Below are 24,422 nucleotides of genomic sequence, written 5' to 3' on the forward strand. Positions count from 1 at the left end.
ATGATTTTATGCATTGTGCTGCTGCCACATGATGGCTGATTACATAACTGCATGAGCAGCAGTACCACCTCCATTCCTCACCCCAGCCACACTATCAGGCTTGATGTTAGCCTGTAGATCATTTGCCTACACAAGACTACACATCGAAAAATCAAAGCACACATCTCTTATTATTCATGTAAATTTGCTATTGACACTTCCATAAAAAAGCTCCAGCAGCCCTGGAGCTGTAACAGCGGTGGACTCTTATTTTGACAACTGGACAGTTGAAGACTGGAAAACCGTAGCCTGGTCTGATGAATCTCCATTTCTGCTGAGTCACACAGATGGTAGGCAGGGTCAGCATTTGGCAGCAACAGCATGAATTCATGTTCCCAACGTGCCTTGTGTCAATAGTCCGGGCTGGTGGTGGTTGTGTAATGGTGTGGGGAATGTTTTCTTTGCACACATTGGGCCCGTTAATATTCAATTCGATTAAATTTTTATTTTATTTGTATAGTGCTTTTAACAATGGACATTGTCTCAAAGCAGCTTTACAGAAATATATATAATACCAATCAATCATCACTTGAATGCCACAGCCTATTTGAGTATTGTTGCTGACTATGTGCATCCCTTCATGGCCACAATTTACTAATCTTCTAATGGCTAATGTCACAAAACAAAAGTCGTCTCAAACTGTTTTCATGAACATGACAATGAGTTCAGTGTTCTTCGGTGGCCTTCCCAGTCACCGGATCTGAATCCAATAGAGCACCTTTGGGATGCGGTGGAACTGGAGATTTGCAGCATGAAAGTGCACCTGAAAAATCTGCAGGAACTGTGATGCAATAGATAGATAATTTATTGGTCCTCAAAGTGGAAATTTGTTTCCACAGTGGGTGCATACAAAAACATAACAACATCATACATATAGACCATCATAAACAATCACAGGCATAGAGGGGAGAAGGGGACAAAGAGAAGAACATCAGGATCATCATACAACAAATGCATCTGGCATCACATGCAATCATGTCAACATGGACCTGAATCTCAAAGCAATGTCTCCAACATCTTGTGGAATCCATGCCACGGAGCTCTCAGGCTGTTTTAAGAGCAAAGGGAGGCCCTACCCAGTATAGTGTTCCTAATAAAGTGCTCAGTGAGCAAATGTCCTTACACTCTGAGGTGTGAAATGTGAAAGCAATGTTGAAGTGGGCAAGCATGCTCTGGAGAGTTTGGACATGGGCGGATGTACACCCTCTGTCTCTAAGAGCTGTCTGTCTATCAGGCTGTTGTAGTCAGATAGTGTATGTAATATCTGGCAGCAGTCCTATCCCCCAACAATTAGGGAATTCATAAAAACTCAGCTGAAACCCCTACAGGAGCTCAAAAAGGTTGTGCAATCACAGAACCCATCTGTCCTACCAAAAGGTATTGGCATTGCAGCATATTAATAAACCTATCATTCTATCTCCTTTTGCAGATGAGGATGGACACAGGACAGCACTCTGTTCAGTGGGCGTGTTCAAGTGATACCTTGGAATACTGTATATAATGAACAGATTAATCATTTTATTGCTAAAAAATAAATAAATAATAACAACACAGAGATCAAGTTGGCAGTAGATGAAAAAAAAGCCATTAAGAAAATACTATGAAATTAAAGCAATTTAAAAATTCGCAAACTTTTTACAAGTAATAAAGATGAAAAATAACAAATACACAATTCTCATGCGTATAATCATATTTTTGTGTAGGTCCAAATAAGTCCATTTCAGTTACAGGCCGTACATCTCTCTCTCTCTCTCTCTCTCTCTCTCTCTCTCTCTGTGTGTGTGTGTGTGTGTGTGTGTGTGAGAGAGAGAGAGAGAGAGAGAGAGAGAGAGAGAGAGAGAGAATGAATAACAACCACAAATATGCATGAAATCTACCATGTTATAACTCGCTCGTTCCCCCACATTCCCTCTGCAGGGAATATATATATATATATATACTGTATTTATTTATTTAATTTGAAAACCTGAATTTTAAATTGTGAATGTCTGACTGCTGAAAAAAAAATTGAAGTAAGTTAATTCCAATGTTTGTCATACAGATGTGTGGTTTTCAACCTAATATATTTTCAATTTTGTTTCATTTTCATTATTAAGAATTCAAAGGCTTTTATCATTTTTGTTTGTTTGTTTGTTTTTTTGCTTCCGCCTGATTTGGCACAATGCTACCCCCTTGAGGGAAAAAGCATAATTGAACCTGCAGGTTAAACCTGAGAGATAATTAAATATCTGCTACAGTGACGAAAATGCGTCTGTCATACAAACAGAAGCAATAACTGTGTCTATTTGGAACATCAACTTTACCCCCCTCCCTTTTTAATCTTTCTCAACAATTTAGATAATAATTTGATCGTTTAATATTTTGAACAGCTGACTTCTAGGGCTCAAATAATAATAATAATAATAATAATAATAATAATAATAATAATAATAATGAACAATCAAACTGTTCTTACTAGTGTTATTAATCGGTTATTTACCATGCTAGATATTATTAAAAGCCTGTATTATATCATACTCATGACTGACAGAGGATGTTGATTAATTTTCTTTACACCGCAGCGCTGTTGAATTCTCGATTCTGATTGGCTGACAGACGTTCTGAGGCGTAAAATTATTTTTCAGTAAACGCACGGCTAAAGTAGTTCCAGTCGGGTCTTTAACTACAAACAAAATGACAGAAAATTGGGTTTTTACCTGAAATATGTAAGGTATAATTGACGACGGAAAAATAATGCGCCACGGAACTTGTTTTTTGACGATTCAACTGATGTCCCCTGACACAATTATTATTAGTGGGCTTGAAAACCGCCTCACACAAACTACAATACCCAAACGTATAGAGCATCACGCGCATGCGCAGTACATCCTCCTTTTTGACAAAGTAGCTGTTAAGGAGAGGGGCGTGTTCTTCAGAGAGAGATAACATTCAGTAAACATTTAGTGACAGGGCCGTGACAGATGTCTCGAATGGCCGGGAATACCAGATTTCACGCTTTACAGACTCACCGTGGGCCTGCAGAGACAGAGCGCTGTGACTGAGTAAGCAGACATAAAGGTTTCAGTGTGCGTGTCTGTGTGTCCCAACAAAAACAACGGTCCAGACAACGGTGCGGGAAAAGCGGCAGTAATTTGCGCGGAGAGGAAGAGAAACCCCTCCACCCAAAAGCACAGCGGAGCTCCAGCACGGTGTGACCGCCGCCATGGCACATCTGTGGGGCATCGGCAACCAGGTAATCCCACTAATCCTGCCCTGAGGTGGGAGTGTTTGAGTTTATGTATTTATCTGTCTGTATGCCTATCTATCTATCTATCTATCTATCTATCTATCTATCTACTTGTCTGTCTGTCTATTTATCAATCTGTCTATTTATTAATCTATGTGTCTGTCTGTCTATTTATCAGTCTATTTGTCTGTCTGTCTATTCATCTATCTGTCTATTTATCAATCTATGTGTCTGTCTGTCTCTATCTATCTATCTATAAGTCTACTTGTCTGTCTGTCTGTTTATCTGTCTGTCTATTTATCAATCTGTCTATTTATCAATCTATGTGTCTGTCTGTCTATCTGTCTATTTATCAGTGTATTTGTCTCTGTCTATTCATCTATCTGTCTATTTATCAATCTATGTGTCTGTCTCTATCTATCTATCTATCTATCTATCTAATCCAATCCAATCCAATCCAATCCAGTGTCTGTTTGTGGGTTTATGTAGTCTCTTCTGTGTGAAAGATATACACTTGGTGAATAAATTGTACACTGAAGTGTAAAAGTAAAATTTTCACCACCTCACCAGCAGGATAATTTGGATAATTAATTTGGATGAGCTTTGGGGTCGTTGTTTGATTAACGGTGAAGTGGCATTACCTCCGGTAGTATTAGACATGTTAAAAAGAAGAAGAGACATTACACCCGGTGAATAAATTGTCCACTGGCGTGGAAAAGTAAACATTTCACCACTTTCCAGCAGAATCCCATGGAAGTCATTTTTAAGATGTACTGCCATCACTGATGTAATATAGTTTGATAACAGAGAGTGGACAGCTTAATGGAGGCAAAAGAAAATGTTGGGTGGGGTGTCATGTTTTTTGGTCTAAAGGTTAATTAGGAATTAACAGGCTTTGTTGTTGTACGCTATAGTATAAGACACGACCAGGTTTGCAGCTTCAGCCACGTTTTAGCAAAATGATTACATTAACTTAATAATGAATTTAACTTAATTCCTATGCTTAGTCTATTATAATGTGATTTTGCAAGCTTTAAATATTGTTACATATACCTTAAGGTGAACAACATCCACTATATACATACAAGGTCAGTGAAACTACTAGAAAAGGTGTGTAGTTACAAGAGTGAGGAAAGTAAGTCTGGACCCATCTTTGAGTTTAAGGCATTGACACATTCATTTATTCCACCAATATTATATATGTTGTGCGAGTGACGAATAAAAGTCTGGACCTGCCAGCGGGAGATTAAGCAATTCTAACCTGTGTGTCATGCTGTGAGTGTTGTAAAAGCACAGGATGCAGAGGCCTTTGGCCTAGAAGAGCACTCCTCTAGTCGAGTACACAGCAGTGGTGGCAGGTGTGAACAAGTCAGAGAGAACATGAGCATGTGAGTGAGAGCATGCCATCCTGCTCCGTACTGACTCTCTTCCCTTGAGCGAGGCTACTTGAGCAGCCCGGGTGTTGTTCCAGCACGCTCTGTGTGACACGTGTATTTTCCAAATCGAAAAAAAAATAAAATTCTAAAGCCTGGAAAAAATTAGGAGTTTTTTTGAAACTTCAATGATGTTAGAAAAGTTTATTAGGTCTTGATATTTCATATATATATATATATATATATATATATATATATATATATATATATATATATATATATATATATATATAGTGTGTGTGTATATGTATATATATATATATATATATATACATATACACACACACTATATATGTGTATGTGTATATATATGTATGTATGTATGTGTATATATATATATATATATATATATATATATATATATATATATATATATATATATATATATATATATATATATATGAAATATCAAGACCTAACAAACTTTTCTTTATATATATTTTTTTTAAAGGATGCAAAAATCCCCCTTAAAAAAACATGAATTCCTTCAATTCCATACCTTTGCTTGGCAAGAATTTTATATATATATATATATATATATATATATATATATATATATAGGCAGGCCGTGGATAAGGTCAACGTATCATGTCATTTAGTTAGGCTATTCGTCATAAAAATACCACTTATATTATGTGTAATAAACGTTTACGCTTAATCAAGCCCTCTTTATCTCAACTTCTCTTTATCTCAGATCAGGAGAGGCTACAGCTATTAATAAAACATGCTTCTCCTAAACACGCTGTTTTTCCACAATTCAAACTCACATCTAGGCGACACAGAGCAACATGACTGTGGCAGCACTGCTAGCTAATTAACTATGGTTACTTTTGTTCCATTCTAATGCACAGCTTTTGTTTCATTATGTGCTGCTAAAAGTCTGAATGGAGAACACAAATGCTGTCATTATGAAGCTTCAGTGATTGTATTTTTACATTTTAGTCAAACAAACATGGAACCTAAGGCACATATTCAGGCAATGCTCATTTCTACTGTATTGAAAGTGTATCATGTCGAGACACCACGGTAAGTTTGTGTATATTAGGGCTGCAACTAGCAATCATTTTCACAATCGATTAATCGTCCGCTTATTTTTCCTGATTAATCAATTGTTCTGATTTGTTTTTTGTTTTTAGAAAGAAAATTCAATAAGTTATTTAAAATAAAATCCACAAACGGAGTGTTCTAAACTTCAGATTAAAACTTTACATTAGCACAACTGTTCGTCCAGTGTGCGTATATATATATCTATCTATCTCACTTTTACTGCACCTTACAGTTTCTGTTATTCACTGCCTTGAGGCATATTGTTTTACTTATGTTTACTTTGGTCATAGCGTTTTAATTTGACAATTGTTGTGCTACCCACTGTTTATCACCGCGTCCTCATTACTAACTCACTCCTGTTATAATAAATGACAGGTTTTACACTGCAAACGCACATATGCAGAACATAATGACAGTAAACTTGAATTAAACTAAACCTTTTAAGCAACTCGCACCAATTTGCCCAAACCCTTTGCACACAGTGGAGCAGTGTGTGTTTATAAACATAAGCTTGTGCTCGTGCATCACTGCTGTGCTTCCGTGCTACACAAGTCCGCAGGTTAGTCTTCTTCTTTGCGTTTTAATATAAAATGCTTTCGTGCCTTAGAGGACTTGGAGGTTGCACACTTTTTTCCGCTGCCACTTGACGATTACGCCTCCGTCCGATGGCGACTGAGGTCATGTTGGTTATAAAAGGTAACGCTGACATAAACAGTAAAGTGAAGAAATTCATTTTCGTTCAGCCCTCTCTCAAGGGCTCTGATACGACCCTTCTAAAATTCATACACTAGACGATAGAGTGCGTAGTGCATACTGGGTCATTTGGGACATGACTTTGGTCTGTACTCTCTCTCTCTCTGCCATATTTTTGAAGCGTGTTTTCAGAACAGAAGTGTCACGAAAGTGAGTGAACGTACCCCGTGCCGCACGCAGACCAACTAAGCGATAATGAGATTTGTTGACAACGATTTTCGTAATCGATCGATAGTTCTTGCCGCTCTAGTGTATATTACACCCTTAACTGTGAAACGTTGGAAAACGCTTCGAAGTTTGGGTTTAAATACGGAAACTGAGACAGGCATTTGCATTTTGTTCCTGCAAGTATTTTAATCTTAATTCGGATGTGTGTTTGGGGTCATTATTTTAATAAAGTGGCATTACGTCCAGTAGTGTTCGACATCCTGAAAGGAAGAAGAGACGTTTCAGTCCAGCATTTTTAACGCAGGCGTAATGGCTGCTGTTGGAGACCAGTGCCGAATCTATGGCTAAACCTTTGCTCTCATCATACTTTTAGAAGATGTTGGACAGTTTAATGGACTAGGGGGAAAAAATGATTGCGCTTTCACCCTTGGCAGGGTCTTATCTTCTGAACTTTGAGCCCAGCATGAGGAGCAGTGGTTTATTTTTAGGTTTCTGACAAAGTCTTCCGTGATTCAGCTTTATTGGAAATGCCAAAGGCGGAAGTGTCTTGTTCCATGAACTATATTAGTTTATGTACCAGGTAAACATGTTTATCCCACTGATGTCATACTTATAGATTATACTAAAAGATTACAGTGCCTGATTTTCCAGTGTCTACCAAATGAACTTGTATTACCTCTGATTCGCGGTGAAATCCTCAGCTGCGTCTCCCGATGAACCTGTTGCTTGGTAACTGCCAGGTTCATTCACGACATCCACTTCAGCTCTAAGAGAGTCACTCCCTAGTTTTCTGGAAAAGTCATATGCTATTATATCAGTTGTTGCGTGTGTTTGCTTTTCTCTTTACAAACTGTAAATAAACCTTTTAACATGCTTAATGATTGTCTGTTTATTGACCAGAACACTCGTCTGGATCCTGAGCAGTATTTCACCAAACTAGAGCGCATTGGCAAAGGCTCCTTTGGAGAAGTTTACAAAGGAATTAATAACCACACCAAGGAGGTAGTGGCCATTAAGATCATTGATCTAGAAGAGGCCGAGGATGAGATCGAAGACATTCAGCAGGAGATCACAGTTCTCAGCCAGTGCGACAGTCCCTTCGTCACCAAATACTTTGGCTCCTATCTGAAGGTCTGTGGACAAGTTGTTCATACTCGCCTGCATATTCTAATAAGACCAGTAAGAATGTTATTCAGCTCTGCTGGAGCTAGCACGTTGTTCTTTCGTCTTTAAAATTCCTTTCGATTCAACTCGCACTCTCCCGAAAGAATTCCCGTAGCAACAAAAATCAATATGTGTCACTTTGTTGTATAAATAGCACTAATGTGGCCTTCATTTTATTAGGGAATATACACAACACAGACAGCTGTGGAGTCAGTTATGGCAGCTGGACAGAAACCTGCTTTGTGCATAACTATAGTCAACTTGCTGCTTCCTGTTGATGTAGCCTTTTGAGGTCAACTACTGCAAAACTACTCTGGCAAAAACATAGAAACGCCAAGACAAGTTCATTTTACGTTTTTGTGTATCGAATTCCAGTTTCATTTGCAGCGGATGATATTTGAGACACTAGCTATTGTAACATTTTTATTTGTATGTATTTATTTATTTTGACATTTTTCCCCTAGTTGGCATAAATTCTTCCGTCATCACATTAAAGATGTTACTTAGTCACATGACCATTGACACCACTGATACTTTCTATGTATGCTTTTACCCATATTTATTTAATAGTGGCTACACAAAATCTAGGCCCAGACACTCCGTATCCTGTGGCTAGCGTCTGCTATCTTTTGTACACTTTTCTGTCCACAAGCATCGGGATCTCGAAGGTTGCAATCTGATTGGCTTTCTGCAGTTCTGTGTTTTTATATTCTTCACAAAACAAACATTTGGATATTAACGTTTAGTTGAAAGAACTTCGCGGTGAGCAAATGAGAAAATCACCATGTTTGTCAGCAGTCTGTGTTTTGTTATCTACCATGTCAGTCAAATTGCCCTTTTCTGTGAAAGTAGTAGGTCCTTGACCGCATTTATATCCAAATGTATCAGACTCTATAGCGACTGCTAGAACTCTGGCCTGTGAGACTAGTGTTCAGACAATGTTCAACTTTTTAACATAGCTGTGTGTCTCTCAGCCATTCTGGCGAATAGGTTTATTGGAACATTGGATACATGCAGAACTGTACAAAAATCTGTGGGCGGTCCACTTCACATGTCAAGAAAGGTTTACTTTTTAGTCCAGGCCCTATTTTTCGAGGGGCCCTGAGTAGTCAGTTCTGCTGCTCCTCTCACTGTAACATCCCTCATCTTAGTACCTGCTAGATGACAAAGTAAGTGTGTCTTATTGTCTGGAAAATATGGTACTTGCTTTAAATCTTCCTGTGTGTCTTTTTAAAGAGTTTTACGATAAACAAAATCTCAGTCTCAGGAAGCTTATTCCATGTCTAAATAAACGAATGATCGGATGGCTGAGCGTGATGGCAACAGCAGGTTGTGTACTGTATGACTTACAGGGCACTAAGCTATGGATCATCATGGAGTATTTGGGTGGTGGCTCTGCTCTAGACATGGTGAGTATTGATGGCATCCTGATGTTTTTTGACTGCGCTTACAATCTAGAACTAAAAATACCAAACTCTTCGTTTACATTTCTTGAGTATCTTGAGGATCAAAGTTTGGACCATGAGGGTGGTATGGTGTTGTGTGTTGTTAGCTAAAGCCAGGACCTCTGGAGGAGGCCTATATCGCCACCATTCTCCGAGAGATCCTTAAAGGACTGGACTACCTCCACTCAGAGAGGAAGATTCATAGGGACATTAAAGGTCAGGACCGAAATAGTCTGTTTCACTTTATGAGAACGTAGCCGCGTGTGAAGGTAAACATGCAAAAGCCCAGAATCTGTGTCAAAGCTAAGGGACGTGTGCCTTCTTTCCACGACAAAATCTGTAAACCATGCTGTTTTATTGGCTAGCCTACGCATTTAACTGTAAGACTGTGCTCCAAATTTAAATCGCTATCCAGTTGACTTTATAGAAGTTTTCGTTTATTTTTAAATGAAAATTTATTGTAAAATGACCAAAAATACATAAACATCCATGGGGTGGTGTGATGCAGTCCTGCACAAAGAAGATTTACTTTTACCACCCCAAATATTAGTATTTCTTATAATAGCAATTCCTGAAATATGATCATCACAGTAATCTGCATTTACATTTTATGTTAAGTAAAGTATGGCCCATGATAGTTTTGATTGGTTTATACCAGAGGTGTTTTTCACCGATAACCAATCATCATTAATTAATCGCCCGATAGTTTTTAAGAATTGATTCTGAATGAAAACATAACACTCAAAGTAAAATATCGCACTCCAAATAACAAATAAAATAAAAAATAAAAAAACACTTCAGATAAGACAACAAAATTGGTCAGCGATAGTTTTTATTTCACCTCTAGAGGCATGTTTAATGTTGTGGATCATTAGGAAAATAAATACAGCTTCTCATGTTACTGAGAAACCGGAAAGCACAAAGTTCTCAGTCATGCAGACTGTTACTGTTAAGAGCTGACCCCCGAGACGCCGTCCTTAAAAAAAAAAAAAAATTTAAATAGACATTTCCTTACAGAAAACAGATATTTTTCTTTGCTAAATAACAACACTGTTCTTCAGCCATTTGTTGGTAGTCTTTAATTATGTGACGATCCATCATACAAGTCCCTGTGAATTAGCTGTTACTATAGAAACAGTCCAACATTAGATGGTATTAAAACAAGTGATTTGATTGACACTTTCTGACCAATCGGAAGGTGTTTATTCTGATCAGCACAAACTTTTTCATCCAAACAGCGGCCAACGTCTTACTGTCAGAGCACGGAGAGGTGAAGCTGGCTGACTTCGGTGTGGCAGGTCAGCTAACAGACACACAGATCAAGAGGAACACTTTTGTGGGGACGCCGTTCTGGATGGCTCCTGAAGTCATTAAGCAGTCTGCATATGATTTTAAGGTATGCTTTCCCATGGAGAGAGAGAGAGACACACACACACACACACACACACACACACATATATACATACACACACGTATACATAAACACACACACGCACACTATTTGGTTCCTTGGGTGTCAAGTTTAAGTATACAATTCAAGTTACAAATCAACATCTGTTAAGTACCGCATGCTTTCTGTTCACTCATGTAAATGATCCTGATGAAATATTTAGAGAGGAACAGATGGCAAGGGTGCTAAATGTTATGCTGTCTCTCATAACATCTTCATCCCAGGCTGACATCTGGTCGTTGGGTATCACAGCCATTGAGCTGGCCAAAGGAGAACCCCCGAACTCAGACCTGCACCCCATGAGGGTTCTCTTCCTCATCCCTAAGAACAACCCACCCACTCTAGAAGGCAACTACAGCAAGGCCTTTAAGGATTTTGTGGAAGCGTGTCTAAACAAAGACCCACGGTTTGTGAGTGTCCCTGCAAAACGCTGGACTTAAGCAGAACATTCATTTCATGACTTTTCGCTCCGTTATTAAAAACCAGTGAGAGAAATACAAAGTAAGAAGTCAACAACAGAGCATGCTGAAACTCATTTGGCATCATTACATTTTCATCAATTCATTGTAAGAATACTTAAACGTTGCTGTCATTCAATAAGAGTAACCACCGATCTTCTCTGCAGAGACCAACAGCCAAAGAGCTGCTTAAGCATAAATTCATCAGTCGCTACACCAGGAAAACATCCTACTTAGCAGAGCTGATCGACCGTTACCGCCGCTGGAAGTCTGAGGGCCACGGCGACGAGTCTAGTTCCGACGACTCCGACATGTATGAGATGACGATGCATAGTTATACGGATTGCCATACTGGTGTGTAGTGCTTAATGTAACCTGTGTGTGTGTGTGTCAGGGATGGCGAGGGTGACGAAGCAGATCAGAGTCCTATGTGGACGTTCCCTCCCACCTTAAGACCCGTTCCTATTAACAAGCACCAGAGAGGAAATAACCATGCAGAGAGTAAGGTGGGTGTGTGTACATTAACCTCATTGATTTTTGCTGTTTCTCAGGATTGGTAGCTGTTGAGTGGTCACAGGAGGGCATGGGCTGGGAATTGGAAATGACTAAATGAACAGTGTTAAACCTTGACCTTATTATTCATATTTATATATATATCGCTTCTCAAAGCTAAGATAATATGAAGTATGACAAGCTTACTGCTTTGGATCATTTCAAACAGGCTTGGAATGATCCGAATTGGGTTCTTGATTAGTTTAGCCGGATATGAAAATCAACTGAAATGAACTCATGTTTGCTCAAGTAACATGTGGTACATGTGGTATCAGACGTAACATTAAAACCACTGAACGGTGAAGTCGATAACATTGATGATGATGGCACCTTTCAAGGCGTGAGATATTTATTAGGCAGTAAATGAACTGTCAGTTCTGGAAGTTGATGTGTTGGAAGCAGGAAATATGGGCAAGTCTAAGGATCTGAGCTTCTTTTACCAAGGGCCAAATTGTGACGGTTAGACGACCGGGTGAGAGCATCTCCGAAACGGCAGGTCATGTGGGGTGTTCCCAGTATGCAGGGGTTAGTACCTACAAAAAGTGGTAAAAGGAAGGACAACCGGTGAACCAGCGGCAGGATCGCGGGTACCCAAGGCTCACTGATGCGTGTGGAGAGTGAAGGCTAAGCCATCTGGTCTGAACCATAGCAAAAATGGCTGAAAAAGTTAATGAGGGCTATGATAAGGTGTCGGAACACACGGTGAATTGCAGCTTGCTGGATATGGGGCTGAGTAGCGGCAGGATGAAAGCACCTACGATGGGTACATGAGCATCAGAACTGGATCATGGAGTAATGGAAGAAGGTGGCCCGGTCTGATGAATCTCACTTTACATCATGTGGACAGCTGGGTGCATGTGTGTTACTCACCTGGGGAAGAGATGGCCCCAGGATGCACAATGAGAAGAAGGCAAGCCAGCAGAGGCAGTGTGATGCTCTCTGGGCGATGTTCTGCTGGGAGACCTTGGGTCCTGGTATTCACGTGGATGTTACTTTGACCCGTACCACCTGCCTAAACACCATGCAGGAACGGTTTGAGCGACATGACAACGTGTTCAAGGTGTTGACTCGGCCTCCAAATTCCCCAGATCTGAATCCGATCGAGCGTCCGTGGGATGTACTGGACAAACAAGTCCGATCCATGGAGGCCCCACCTCGCAACTTAAAGGATCTGCTGCTAACGTCTTGGTCCCAGATACCACAGCACGCCTTCAGAGGTCTCGTGGAGTCCATGCCTCGTTGGATCAGAGCCGTTTTGGCAACACAAGGAGGACCTACACAATATTAGGCAGGGGCCTTTAATGTTGTGGCTGATCAGTGTACATTTTAAGGCTAAAAAGGAGATGAAAAAGTAATAAAGAAGAAGAATAAACATATGCGAAGGCAAAACAGGCATTCAGTAGTATAATCCAATCAATATGCTTTTAATACAATACAGTATGGTGATATTCCCATGTATAATAAATAAAACATTAGGCAGCTGTTATGAAACTTGAACATTTTGTTTTCCACTACAGACAGCAGATGTGATGAAGAGGCAGCCGAAGTCCTCCTCACTCACAACGCTCCTCATGCCTGTCTTTAGAGAGGTATGCTATTACAGTATATTACAGTATAATGCAATTAAACGATACCTAGAGTGCACTAATTTCGTACGCTCACTCAAATTTATATCATTAACCATAGTTAATAGCTTTACCAGCAGCAATGGAGAACTCTAGAGCTGTAGCATTCATTTCTACTGTGTGTGTGTGTGTGTGTGTGTGTGTGTGTGTGTGTAGTTAAAAGAAAAGCGCCGTGTGACCGGAGGCAGCGTGTGTGCATTAGAGGAGCTGGAGAATGCCTTTAGCCTGGCAGAGGAGTCGAGTCCGGGAATCTCAGACCGTTTACTCACCCATGTGATGGACAGAGTGTGCAGGTAAAAATGTTTGGTTTGATATTTAAGGCCAGCAATTTCTAAAACATCTGTATGCATGAAAAAAAAAAAAAAAAAAAAAAAAAAAAAAAAAAATTATATATATATATATATATATATATATATATATATATATATATATATATATATATATATATATATATATATAAAAAAATTCAAACTCTTTCTGCTTGCATCCTAAAATCACGTGCACGTAAACGAGCACGTCAGCTCCTGCGTATATAATACGATATTAATAGTTAGACTGTCGAGACTGATAACAAGTCATAAGCTACTCATCATTTACTCATCACGAGTAAATACGTGTCTGTGTAAAGGGGTGAGCCCGTGACCTTATGTAGTTATTGGGGATTTATTATTCGGTACAAGCTTATTCACCTTGATTTATCTGTTGTTGTTGTTTTTTCTTAACATTATCAAAACCACTACTTAAATCAAACACTCGCTAGCATCTACTCAGCACTAGAGTAATAAATATGCCCCATCAGGAAAAAAGCATGCATGTAGTAGGATTTACACACACACACACACACACACACACACACACACACACACACACACACACACGCTCTCTCGGTTTCATGAATCCTTACTTAAGGCCAAATTAGAACAATTTTGGGAAAATCTTCTTCAAAAATGTTTTATAAGGACGTGATGGTGAAGGTGGGGAGAGAGATCACTACGGATCACTAGCAAGCTGTATTTAACGGTTGAAGACCAACAGTACCGTTTTTATAGGCAGATACTTAATAAAATCCTTTCTGCTGTGGTGCAGCAGGAAGCTTTGCTGCCTCACAGGTCCAGGGTCTCTGGCTTGATCCTGAGACTGGGTTACTGTCCTCGTGGGGATTTTCATATTCCTCCCACCTCCCGGAAAAACATGCCAGTAGGTGGATTTGCAAAGCTAAACAGTCTCTACAACCCCTGGCAAAAAATTATGGAGTCACCACACGCAGAGGATGCTCAGCTTTGATTAGTGAAAGTCCGTGCCTCAAAGAATTCAGGCCGTCACAAAACCCCGAGGAGAAGCAACAAAGTAATTTGTGATCGATTTGTTTGTTTGTTGATGATTCCATTTTTTTTTTTCCCTCTACTTGATCTGGAAAAATATGCCATTAATTAAAATTATTTAATTGAACTTGTTTGCGGTGTGTTTCACGACGCCAGAATGTTTTTAAACAAAAATAGATGCGTGTCATATCTGTGATTTGGGTGAACATCCTCCAAGTGTGGTGATTCCATCATTTTTGCCAGGGGTTGTAGGTGAGAGTGCCGACGTGTGTGCACACGACACCCTGAGATGGCCTGGTGTCTTATTCACCGGGAATGATATTATGCTTGGGAAAATAATTTGATGTTTATATGGATTTGTTTCAGATACAGTTTTGGTAGTGAACTCGATAAGCCTGTTTTTTTTGCCTCTTCAGATCATATCATGAGTTTGTATAGTTTGCACTGTTAAGTCCTGTAGAACAGAGACACGATGAGTCTCATAGTGTCATGCTCTGACTTCATCAGTATCAGTAATATGGAAAATGTTACATTTATTTAAGAGGTTAACGTTGCCAAAGGATTTGAGTGGATGAAGGATTAAACTATCTGTAAGGTCCACATGCAAGGTCTGTATAAAAACTGACTGTATAAAAAAAAAAGTGATCGCAGCAGATAAGTTATATTTACATACGTACATGCCAGTCAGAGCTGGGATGTCTGCACTGATTCTCCCTTCTCGTTCTGTTCTCCGTGCAGGTTTACGCTCAATGGGAACACGACACCTCCAAAGCGATGAGAGCTGTCTGAGAGAACAATCTGGATTAAATCCCACCATCGACCCATATTTCTCCTCGTGACCTCCTCTCCAACATCATTTATAAAAGGCTTGGACCTTTTCATTAATGCCACCCATCTGATTCTTATTACTGTATATTATGGGATGCGTTCCCTCCATTTTCTTTCTAGAATATTGATCGCTTTTAAAAAAAAAAAAAGTCAAGATCTGTATACTGCGATGGATGTGATGTTAGACGTACCATATTAATAAACCACAAGGACAAAGATGTACGGAGCTGTTTTGTTTGGTAGAACAGAAACAAAAGGCACTGAATACATTATGAATACCCTTACAAAAAGGAACTGCAGTTCAAGCTCAGAACCCAGTTAATACCAGTTTTGTTTTTATTAGTCATCTTTTAAATGTAATGACATGGGACAGACTACAGCGACATGCTACACAATAAATAGGAGCGACGTGCAACAGAAACAGGAGTAAACGGTGGTCAGAGTTCCTCTGCATGACGGGAGCAACCTGGAGCTTTGGTAAAGCTCGTCATAACCCGAAACATGACGGTCATACGGATGTCTTTACGTTATGGAAGGAAAGACGAGAGTGAAATATTGCAAATTCCAGGCTTTGTAAGAAGTGTACAAAAGTAATGAAAACCAAACAGAAGGTTGGGAAAACCACTAATAATCCAGGACTCATGAGATGTGCATAATATCTTCTTATATTTATATATATATAAAAAAAGAGATTATCCATAGTGTCACCAGTACCGATTAATGCTTGGCTGAAAAAAAACCTCAGCCAAGGTTTTCAGTCTTGTACGAGACGTTTCAGGTCTTTGGTTGGACCCAGTACAGCATTCGTGTCCCAATGTCACAGCCTAGTGAAGACTATGATCCGTTCGTTATCATAAGGTCAAATCTCCCAAATAAAATCGAGTTAATTTACAGTTAATCTCAGCCCTTATGAGTAAACATAACATTTCAAAATCTTAAAAAGGGACACTTTAGGCGAAAATGAAACCTATACAATTTTCCCCTTACACCAGTACAGTTGATCAGCCAAGATGTGTTTGGTGTCTGATGTCTGATTTAATTTTGCACTGAAGCTTCAAAGTAGGTCGCTTATAGCGGATATTTTAAGTGGTTTCTGGCCATATGGCACACTGTAATGTATATGAATAAAACAACATAGCAAAAAAACCCCAAAACAAACAAATAAACAGACAGACAAACAAACAAACAAACAAACCCCCCCAGTAGTAGCAGCCACACTGAAGCCAGAATCACGTTGTTCCTCAGCACAGTTTGAAGTCACTCTACACAGTCAGACTCGGGAGGGAGTTAGAACCCAAAGTCTGATGTCAGAATTGTACATTAGAAGTGATGTGTTTAAAGTGATTGACTTATTCTTCTATTTAATGAAACCTTTTGTTCGTCGAGGTCAGTGTGCGAGCACTTATCCGTGTGGCTTTGACGCAGAAGCAAAGTTCAATCACCAAACCTGTCTCGGTTAATCAATTGCATTTGGGGTATGGAAAACATTGCGTAAATCAAAAATTTTCACAGAAATATTCCTTTTAAAACAAACTTCGGTTCCACATGACAACCCAGATATTTACATAAAAGAACTGGCCCTTATATCAGAACAAAGGATTAATAATAATAATAATAATAATAATAATAATAATAATAATACAGATAACAGCATAACCTGTGCGTCAACATTTCTCTATGATCTGTAAAAGAGGAAAAAAAAAAAAGAAAAAACTTCATCAAACGGACCAATTTTCTTTTTCTTTTGGTTTAAGCACATGAATCGTAACTGTAAGGAGACCAGTTTCGCCCCACATGGCCCATGTTCCCTTATTCACAACGAATATGCAGGAGAAGTGGAGAAATCGGCAGAGCCAGATGTTTAATAAAAGCCAGAGTTAACTACCCAGAGGCAGGAAGAGTAGTCAGCGTTTGCATCAGTGAGCACCAGGATTAAGACTGTATGCATACTCTAGTTGCTGACTCCCCCTTGTGGTTCTCCAGGAAACATGAGATAATAATAAACTTTAGAGATGAGAAGTGGCCATTAAATGTGCTGTCAGTAATAAAACTGTTAAATACTCTCTGAACAAGCCTTTTCAATATATCTCAATAGTTCTTACATTTAAAATGACTCAAAGCTGTTCCATAGATATGTTTACCCAGGCATTTAATAAAGTATAACAAAAGCGTAACAATAACGTATAACAAAACTACAACGTCACTAAAGTCTTACTGTGATGACTGTGGAACTGAACAGGAGCACAAGCGCACTACAGACTTCACTCACGTGTGTGTCCGCACCAGATTACCAATTATCCCGTCGCTCATCTCAATTTCATTGCCCTTAACTCGATACCATCACTTAGACCTTTTACGACTGCTTACAGAGGACGACGGCCGCTCTCCCAAACCACTTCATCTCCCGAGTGCTGCCGTATCCTCTGGCCCACGCCACTGTGGTTCTGCGTCCTTCTTTCTTCACTCTTTTCACTTACTCTACCATCCAGACCTGATTCAGTCCATTACCCCGTCCGGCAGCGTTCCGTTACCCTGCTCCTGTAAATATGAGGGCTTGAGATCGAGATTACACAAAACGAGCTTTTAACGACATTGAAACCCATTCGGGAAGTCCTAATGGGTTTGAGACAATTCCGTTTGGCAGCTCTGGATGAGCTCCCAGTTTTGCGATGAAGAACTGCCGATTTTAGAAATGTGACCGCTGAAATTGTAGCGGGAACCACAGGAACCAAAATAGAACATAATCGCCATTTACAGTTATATTACTCTTCTGGAAAACTGCAGAACTTGGCATGACTTTAAAACGAAGGGGTCGTAGACCACATGTCAAAGATGAAAGAAAAAAAACAAAACCAAAAAGTCGAGTTCTTAGACAGCCCCCTACTTCTTCCATTTCCTTTCAGCAGAAATGTTCGAGAGACTTCAGAGTCAGTAATGAAGATAATGGCATTAGGAGCCACGAAACAGAGAGGGATTAAATAAAATAATAGCGTAGACTCATGGCGGTCTGCGGGGCCCAGCCCCGAGCTCCAGGAGGACAACCAGCCTCAGGTTCAATCTTCAGTTCCCATTCAACTCCTCTGGGCCTGTAGGGATGAGCAGAGTCACCCTGCTGGCAGCACTCGCTGCACTCTTTATCACCTCCATCCACCTACACACACACACACACACACACACACACACATCATGTCTTCCACAATTCACCTTTAAGCAGTCCCCATTATGGCTAATGCCCAAAACCTGTAAAATCTTCAAATGGCCAGTAAGGCCTTGGCATGTCGTCATACTGCAACGAATGACAGAAATCCCGCGTATCGTTTTGTTCTAGTCATGAGTCATTAAAGAATAATAGCCATCCAATGTTTCCTGGTATGTTACTTAGTGCTGCTACTCGTCTACCTAGTTTCTGTCAAATTCGGGGACAGAAAAGAGTGGGATATCTATTTACAGTTTTTCTGCAGAGAGCAAAAATTAGGAAAGCAGAGATGACACAGATGCCAGATGACTTGGGTTTCAGCAGTTATATTACTTTCTGCAGAATCTTGTAATCTGTGAAAGTGCTCCCTGTATTCCATTTTGTCGAGGATGAAATGCTGATAATGGAATTTTGCTACATTCCCTAATGTGTTTTTTGGCTTTGTTTTATTTTTTTTCCCCCTCTCCGATTTAGACGGAGCAGGAAAGGAGCTCTTTTTTTTTACACTGCACTGCATTTACAACCCCAATTCCAAAAAAGTTGGGACGCTGTGTGACATGTAAATAAAATCAGAATGCAGTGATTTGCAAATCTCCTAAACCCAGATGTTATTCACAATAGAACACGGAAAACATATCAAATGTTTAAACTGAGGAAATGTCCCGTTTTAAGAAGAAAAAAAAAAAAAGTAATTTTGAATTTGATGGCCGCAACACGTCTCAAAAAAGTTGAGACGGGGGCAAGGAAAGGCTGGAAAAGTAAGTGATACTAAAAAGAAACAGCTGGAGGTTGATTGGCAACAGGCCAGTAACATGAGTGGGTATAAAACGAGTATCTTAAAGAGGCAGAGTCTCTCAGAAGTGAAGATGGGCAGAGGTTCACCAATCTGCGAAAAACTACGTCTACAATTTGTGGACGAATTTCAGAATAATGTTCCTCAACGTAAAATTGTGGAGACTTTGAATATCTCATCAGCTACACTACATAATATTATCAAAAGAGTCAGAGAATCTGGAGAACTCTCTATGCGCAAGGGACAAGGGTGAACATCAGTATCGCATGCCTGTGATCTCTCTCATGCTCTCTCATGCTCAATCAAGAAGAAGCCATATGCGAACATGATCCAGAAACGCTGCCGTCTTCTCTGAGCCAAAGCTCATTTAAAAAAGACTGTGGTCAGACGAATCGAAATTTGAAATTCTTTTTGGAAACCATGGACTCCACGTCGTCTAAACTGAAGTCGAGAGGAACCGTCTGGCTTTTTATCAGCGCTCAGTTCAAAATCCTGCATCTCTGATGGTAAGAGAGTGCATTAGTGCCTATGGAATGGGCAGCTTGCACATCTGGAAAGGCAACATCGATGCTGAAAGGTATATACAGGTTTTATAGCAGCATATGATTCCATCCAGATTCCATCCCATCTGTACATCTGAGAGACTCTGCCTCTCTAAGACACTCATTTTATACCCAATCTGGTATAAAATTTCTGACCTGCTGCCAATTAACCTAATTAGTTGCAAAATATTCCTCCAGCTGTTTCTTTTTACACTTACTTTTCCAGCCTTTTGTAGTCACCGTCCCAACTTTTTTACGTGTTTAAAATTACCTTTGTTTTTCCCATAAACGGTACGTTTCCTCAGTTTAAACATCTGATATGTTTTCCATGTTCTGTTGTGGATAACATCTGGGTTTATGAGATTCGCGAATCATGGCATTCTGCTTTTATTTACATTTCACCCGGCGTCCCAACTTTTTTGGAACCGGGGTTGTAATATCGATTCTACTCTTAAATGTGCGTCTGTGGATCAACCGAAGGCCTGTGAAAAACTGGAGCTATCAAACTAAATAAAAAAATGACAACTCTTAACTTCCCATCGGAAGTGTGCCGGATGTGTATAATCCGGTACAAGTACACTTGCAAATTTCAGATCATGTCAGATGGCTTATAATTATTTTTGAATTGCTTTAAAGAATAAGCACGCGATCCATGCACAAAAACACACACTGGAAACGGATAGTACTGCTTCCAGATTATTAGCCAGGTGGTTGTTTGGTTGTTAGAAGGGAACTGTCGTCTTACGTTCATCTCATTTAAATTCAATCTGACAGTGCAGTGCAATGTCTATTCCCAATCCCGAAATTGCACATAAATGAAATGAGGACACTTAATACAATAAACTTTTATATAAATTCTGGTGGTGGTGGTGAAAGAGAATGAGAAAGCTTTACCTTTCGAAGGTATACTCGCTTTCGGCCCTGAAGAAATAAACATGGGACTTGAACTGCAGTTTGAAGACGTATTCTTTGTGAATGCTGTCCGATTCCCCAGGTGTGCTGACCGTGTAACCCAGCAGAGGCAAGCTAGCCAGAGGAAAGTCATCCTGGACGAAAAATAGAAATATCATGAACTCCCAAACCCCAGAGGAAAAGACGCTGAGGCTCAAAATGGATGTTGTTACAGCTGTTCCTGCGACTGAACTCAGGATTATAATCAACACAGCACATTAAGTAGAAGTCATTTGGAGAAGCCAATAGCAAAAATAATATTGTCTAAATATGAACACGTTAAATCGGTTCCATTCAGACGTGACGATTTGGTAGTCCTGGCCCGTGCTCGTTATTCCTGAACGAACGTCGGATTGTTTTGGACTCCGATTGGTAGAAACCTCAAACTTCAATATTTACTTAACATTCCTATCCTTTTTAAAGCCCCGTTCAAGAACCGTACTGACTGACTGGCCAGTTTAGAGCTTCAGAAACAAAGGATTCCCAATGATTAAAAAAAACAACAACAAAAAAAACACACCAAGTAAAAAACATTCAATATCTTTTGCATACATTATATAAAAGAATACATCAGCCGAAACATGTCATTTACAAAATTCTCCAATTATTCATGGAGTCGAGCTGAGACATGAGAAAGGTCTGCTTCTTTCATTTTGCACTGAAGCTACAAGACCAATGACACTAGAAGCCATGTTGGACTGTTAAATAATCCCAAACAGATTTACTTACGAGACAACTGTCTATAAAAAAAACAAACAAACAAACAAACAAACAAAAAAGCAAACAATAGTATGCCACTGCAGTATTCCACAGTATGAAAACAGTAGTAGCAACTATACTGAAGTCGACCTGACACATACGGCATAAGCATCAGACGTCAAGGCACAACGATACTACAATATATACTATTAGAACCGATTGAATTCCCTCCTATCCTATACATATCAGGTTCCAAATCTGGAACCTCCAAGGTGATACCACCAGGAACGTCACTGCTAGATAGCGAGCTACAAAATGATGAGCACGAAGTCCAGTCTCCGCTGTCTCCACTATACTTCTATGTTGTATTTCTCATGAATAGAAATGTTCAACGCTGAAAATGTTGAGTGCGAAAAGAAAGGCTTTCATTTCGAGACGTTACTAGCGAAATCTGACTGTTACCATTTACGTTCAAGTTCATTCGATTTTCTCTTATTAAACGTCGACGTAATTGAGCCAGCAATGCCCCCCTGTGACGCCGGCATGGCACGCAACTGCTAACCTCTCACGGGAATAATGAAAACGCTGCACCAGCCAACAAACTGGCACCGGAATTACTGTCGCATCACAAAAATGCCGACATATTATTTCAGGGTGGACTTTTCTTTTAACTGCGAGTTGCATACAAGTGCAACACTAATGAAGCAAATTTCCAATAGCTATATCTTTGCAGATCATCATCATCATCAGTGGTCACCAACCCTGTTCCCTGAGCTCTTTCCTTCCTGAACACCGAGTTCACACGCGAGTTTTCACTGCGTTGTGCGACAGGACACGTACACACACGGCAGCGCTCAACCGTTTGACGGCAAACAAGAGAGCACGTCTGCGTCCGAAACCGCATGCTTACCTACTATATAGTAGGAGAAATACATTTACTATATAATTATTATATACAAATAATTAACTGTTCGTAAAAAAAATTAAATAAAAACACCCAAAACTGTATACGGTCCCATAACGAAGACAAATTGTATGTTGATACGTGAAATTCTGGAGGGAACGTCGGACGGCGTGGCCCTTTACTCATGTAAACACCTTAATCGCAGTATCGTCTTATTCAGAATAAGGTCAATAATTAGATTACTGCTGTCCATGTAAACGCATTCAACGAGCCTTTAATGCATCCACAGTTTCAGAGCTTTGTAGAAAATGTTGCTGGAGTGTTACTCAGTACCTGGTGTGTCTTATAGAAGAACAAACAGAAGTTGGTGAAGACCACCCACAATTTCTGCCAGCCGTTACTGTTCTTAAACTTCCTCAGCAGGTAGCCAGACAGCTGGTTCTGTAGAGAAGGAGGAGAAGTCAACATCTCGGAGACGTCACTGCACAAACAGGACCACCCTGCTGGTTTAAACCATGGCTTGACATTTACAAAAATTTCAGAGCACTGGCAAAAACATTCAGCTTCAAAAAAAACATCTCGAAGAAAATGTCCGAAACTTAATTTGTGGGAACACGGCCGGTTCGTTAGAGAACGTCTCGCTCGGACTGGCACAAGTCATGCTCGAGTGTTCTCCCGCAAAAACTGCGGTCAGTGCCAAATCTACTCCATTTCTGCGCCTGAGTCAAGAGGTTAAAATGTGACGGATTCCTCACAGATCACAGGAAAACGTGACATCATCCCGCAGAGGAATTTCACATGGCTGATCAGACATGCTGCTATGTAGACCAGTAAGGGAAGCAGATGTGACTAGTCTGGTTTGATTGTAATGGTCCTTTTCAGTTTGTCATAGCAGTTTCTCCTATTGATTGAACACTATAACTGTAAACAACTAACTAACATCCATTTTATTATGCCAGGGATTAAGATTAAAGTAAAACACGAATGGTATGCGCTGTTGCAGGAAAATAATCAGTGACGAGGGCTTGCGATGGCCGATATTTTCCCAACAGCAGCATGTCCTCAAGTCTTTTATTCCGATCATGCTGCAGCAATTTACCGACGATTTCAATTTAACAACTGATAATCATACTTTTTATCCATTTATAGGTACATTTAATACCGTGGAAACAAAGTTAGTCGCTGTTAACACAATAACTATAAACAGTTGTTTCCTCATGAGCCTCTTGAAGTTAATAAAGCGGATGTTACTGAGAAACCCTAAAGTCCTCCATTCTAAAAGACCTTCCTGTGTCGGGAAACGTGAAATGAAGGGTTTTACTTTGACCGTTGCGACATGCTGACACTGAAGACCTCTCCTAAAAATGCTAAGTAAATGTCCCCTCAGAACATTTCACCAGGATGACATGGTTTTTTTTTTAGTTTTTTTTTCTAGTCCACTTGTGTGTAGCATCTGTCAAACACGTCTCTGTGCAAGTTGTTGCTATAGCACCGGTAATGTATCCTTAGTAAATATTAATAAGAAATTTTGAATCTAAACATAATATGAACCCTTAAGAGGCTTACTTGTATACTTTCTAAATTGCAAGTCACTTTGGATAAAAGTGTCAGGCAAAATGAGGGTTTAAAAAAAAACAACCAAAACAACAATGTGGCTGGAGAAGATCTATTTGCTGTGTGTACCTGGTTCATGCGCAGGTAATCAGTAAGAGACAGATTCTGCGTGCGGTACCAGCACACGTGTGTGATGGTGTTTGGTCTCTGTCCCTGACCGAGCAGATAACGAGGGGGCAGCTCCGGAGACGCGGCCGGAGAGCAAAACACTGA

At 39.8% G+C, this 24,422-nt stretch overlaps 2 protein-coding genes across 2 annotated transcripts in view; one reads left to right on the forward strand and one right to left on the reverse strand.

Moving 5' to 3' along the window:
- The first annotated feature begins 2,928 nt into the window (after positions 1-2,928).
- Positions 2,929-15,730, forward strand: stk25a (serine/threonine kinase 25a). Its single transcript, XM_053637088.1, has 11 exons — positions 2,929-3,271; positions 7,567-7,797; positions 9,183-9,239; positions 9,383-9,491; positions 10,514-10,671; positions 10,950-11,135; positions 11,351-11,496; positions 11,578-11,689; positions 13,253-13,324; positions 13,517-13,653; positions 15,421-15,730. Exons 1-11 carry the CDS (start codon positions 3,242-3,244, stop codon positions 15,458-15,460), a joined length of 1,278 nt encoding a protein of 425 aa, XP_053493063.1. The 5' UTR covers positions 2,929-3,241; the 3' UTR covers positions 15,461-15,730.
- Positions 15,731-15,823: 93 nt separating this feature from the next.
- The window catches only part of farp2 (FERM, RhoGEF and pleckstrin domain protein 2), a 64,536-nt gene continuing 55,937 nt past the window's right edge, over positions 15,824-24,422 (reverse strand). The window contains exons 25-27 of the mRNA XM_053637087.1: positions 22,929-23,036; positions 20,936-21,087; positions 15,824-18,661 (exon numbers count right to left, since the gene is read on the reverse strand). Coding sequence (XP_053493062.1) covers positions 18,571-18,661; positions 20,936-21,087; positions 22,929-23,036 — 351 coding nt within the window. The 3' untranslated portion in view covers positions 15,824-18,570. The remainder of the gene's footprint in view (positions 18,662-20,935; positions 21,088-22,928; positions 23,037-24,422) is intronic.

The sequence above is a fragment of the Ictalurus furcatus genome, chromosome 11, assembly GCF_023375685.1.
Source record: "Ictalurus furcatus strain D&B chromosome 11, Billie_1.0, whole genome shotgun sequence".
Taxonomy (NCBI): domain Eukaryota; kingdom Metazoa; phylum Chordata; class Actinopteri; order Siluriformes; family Ictaluridae; genus Ictalurus; species Ictalurus furcatus.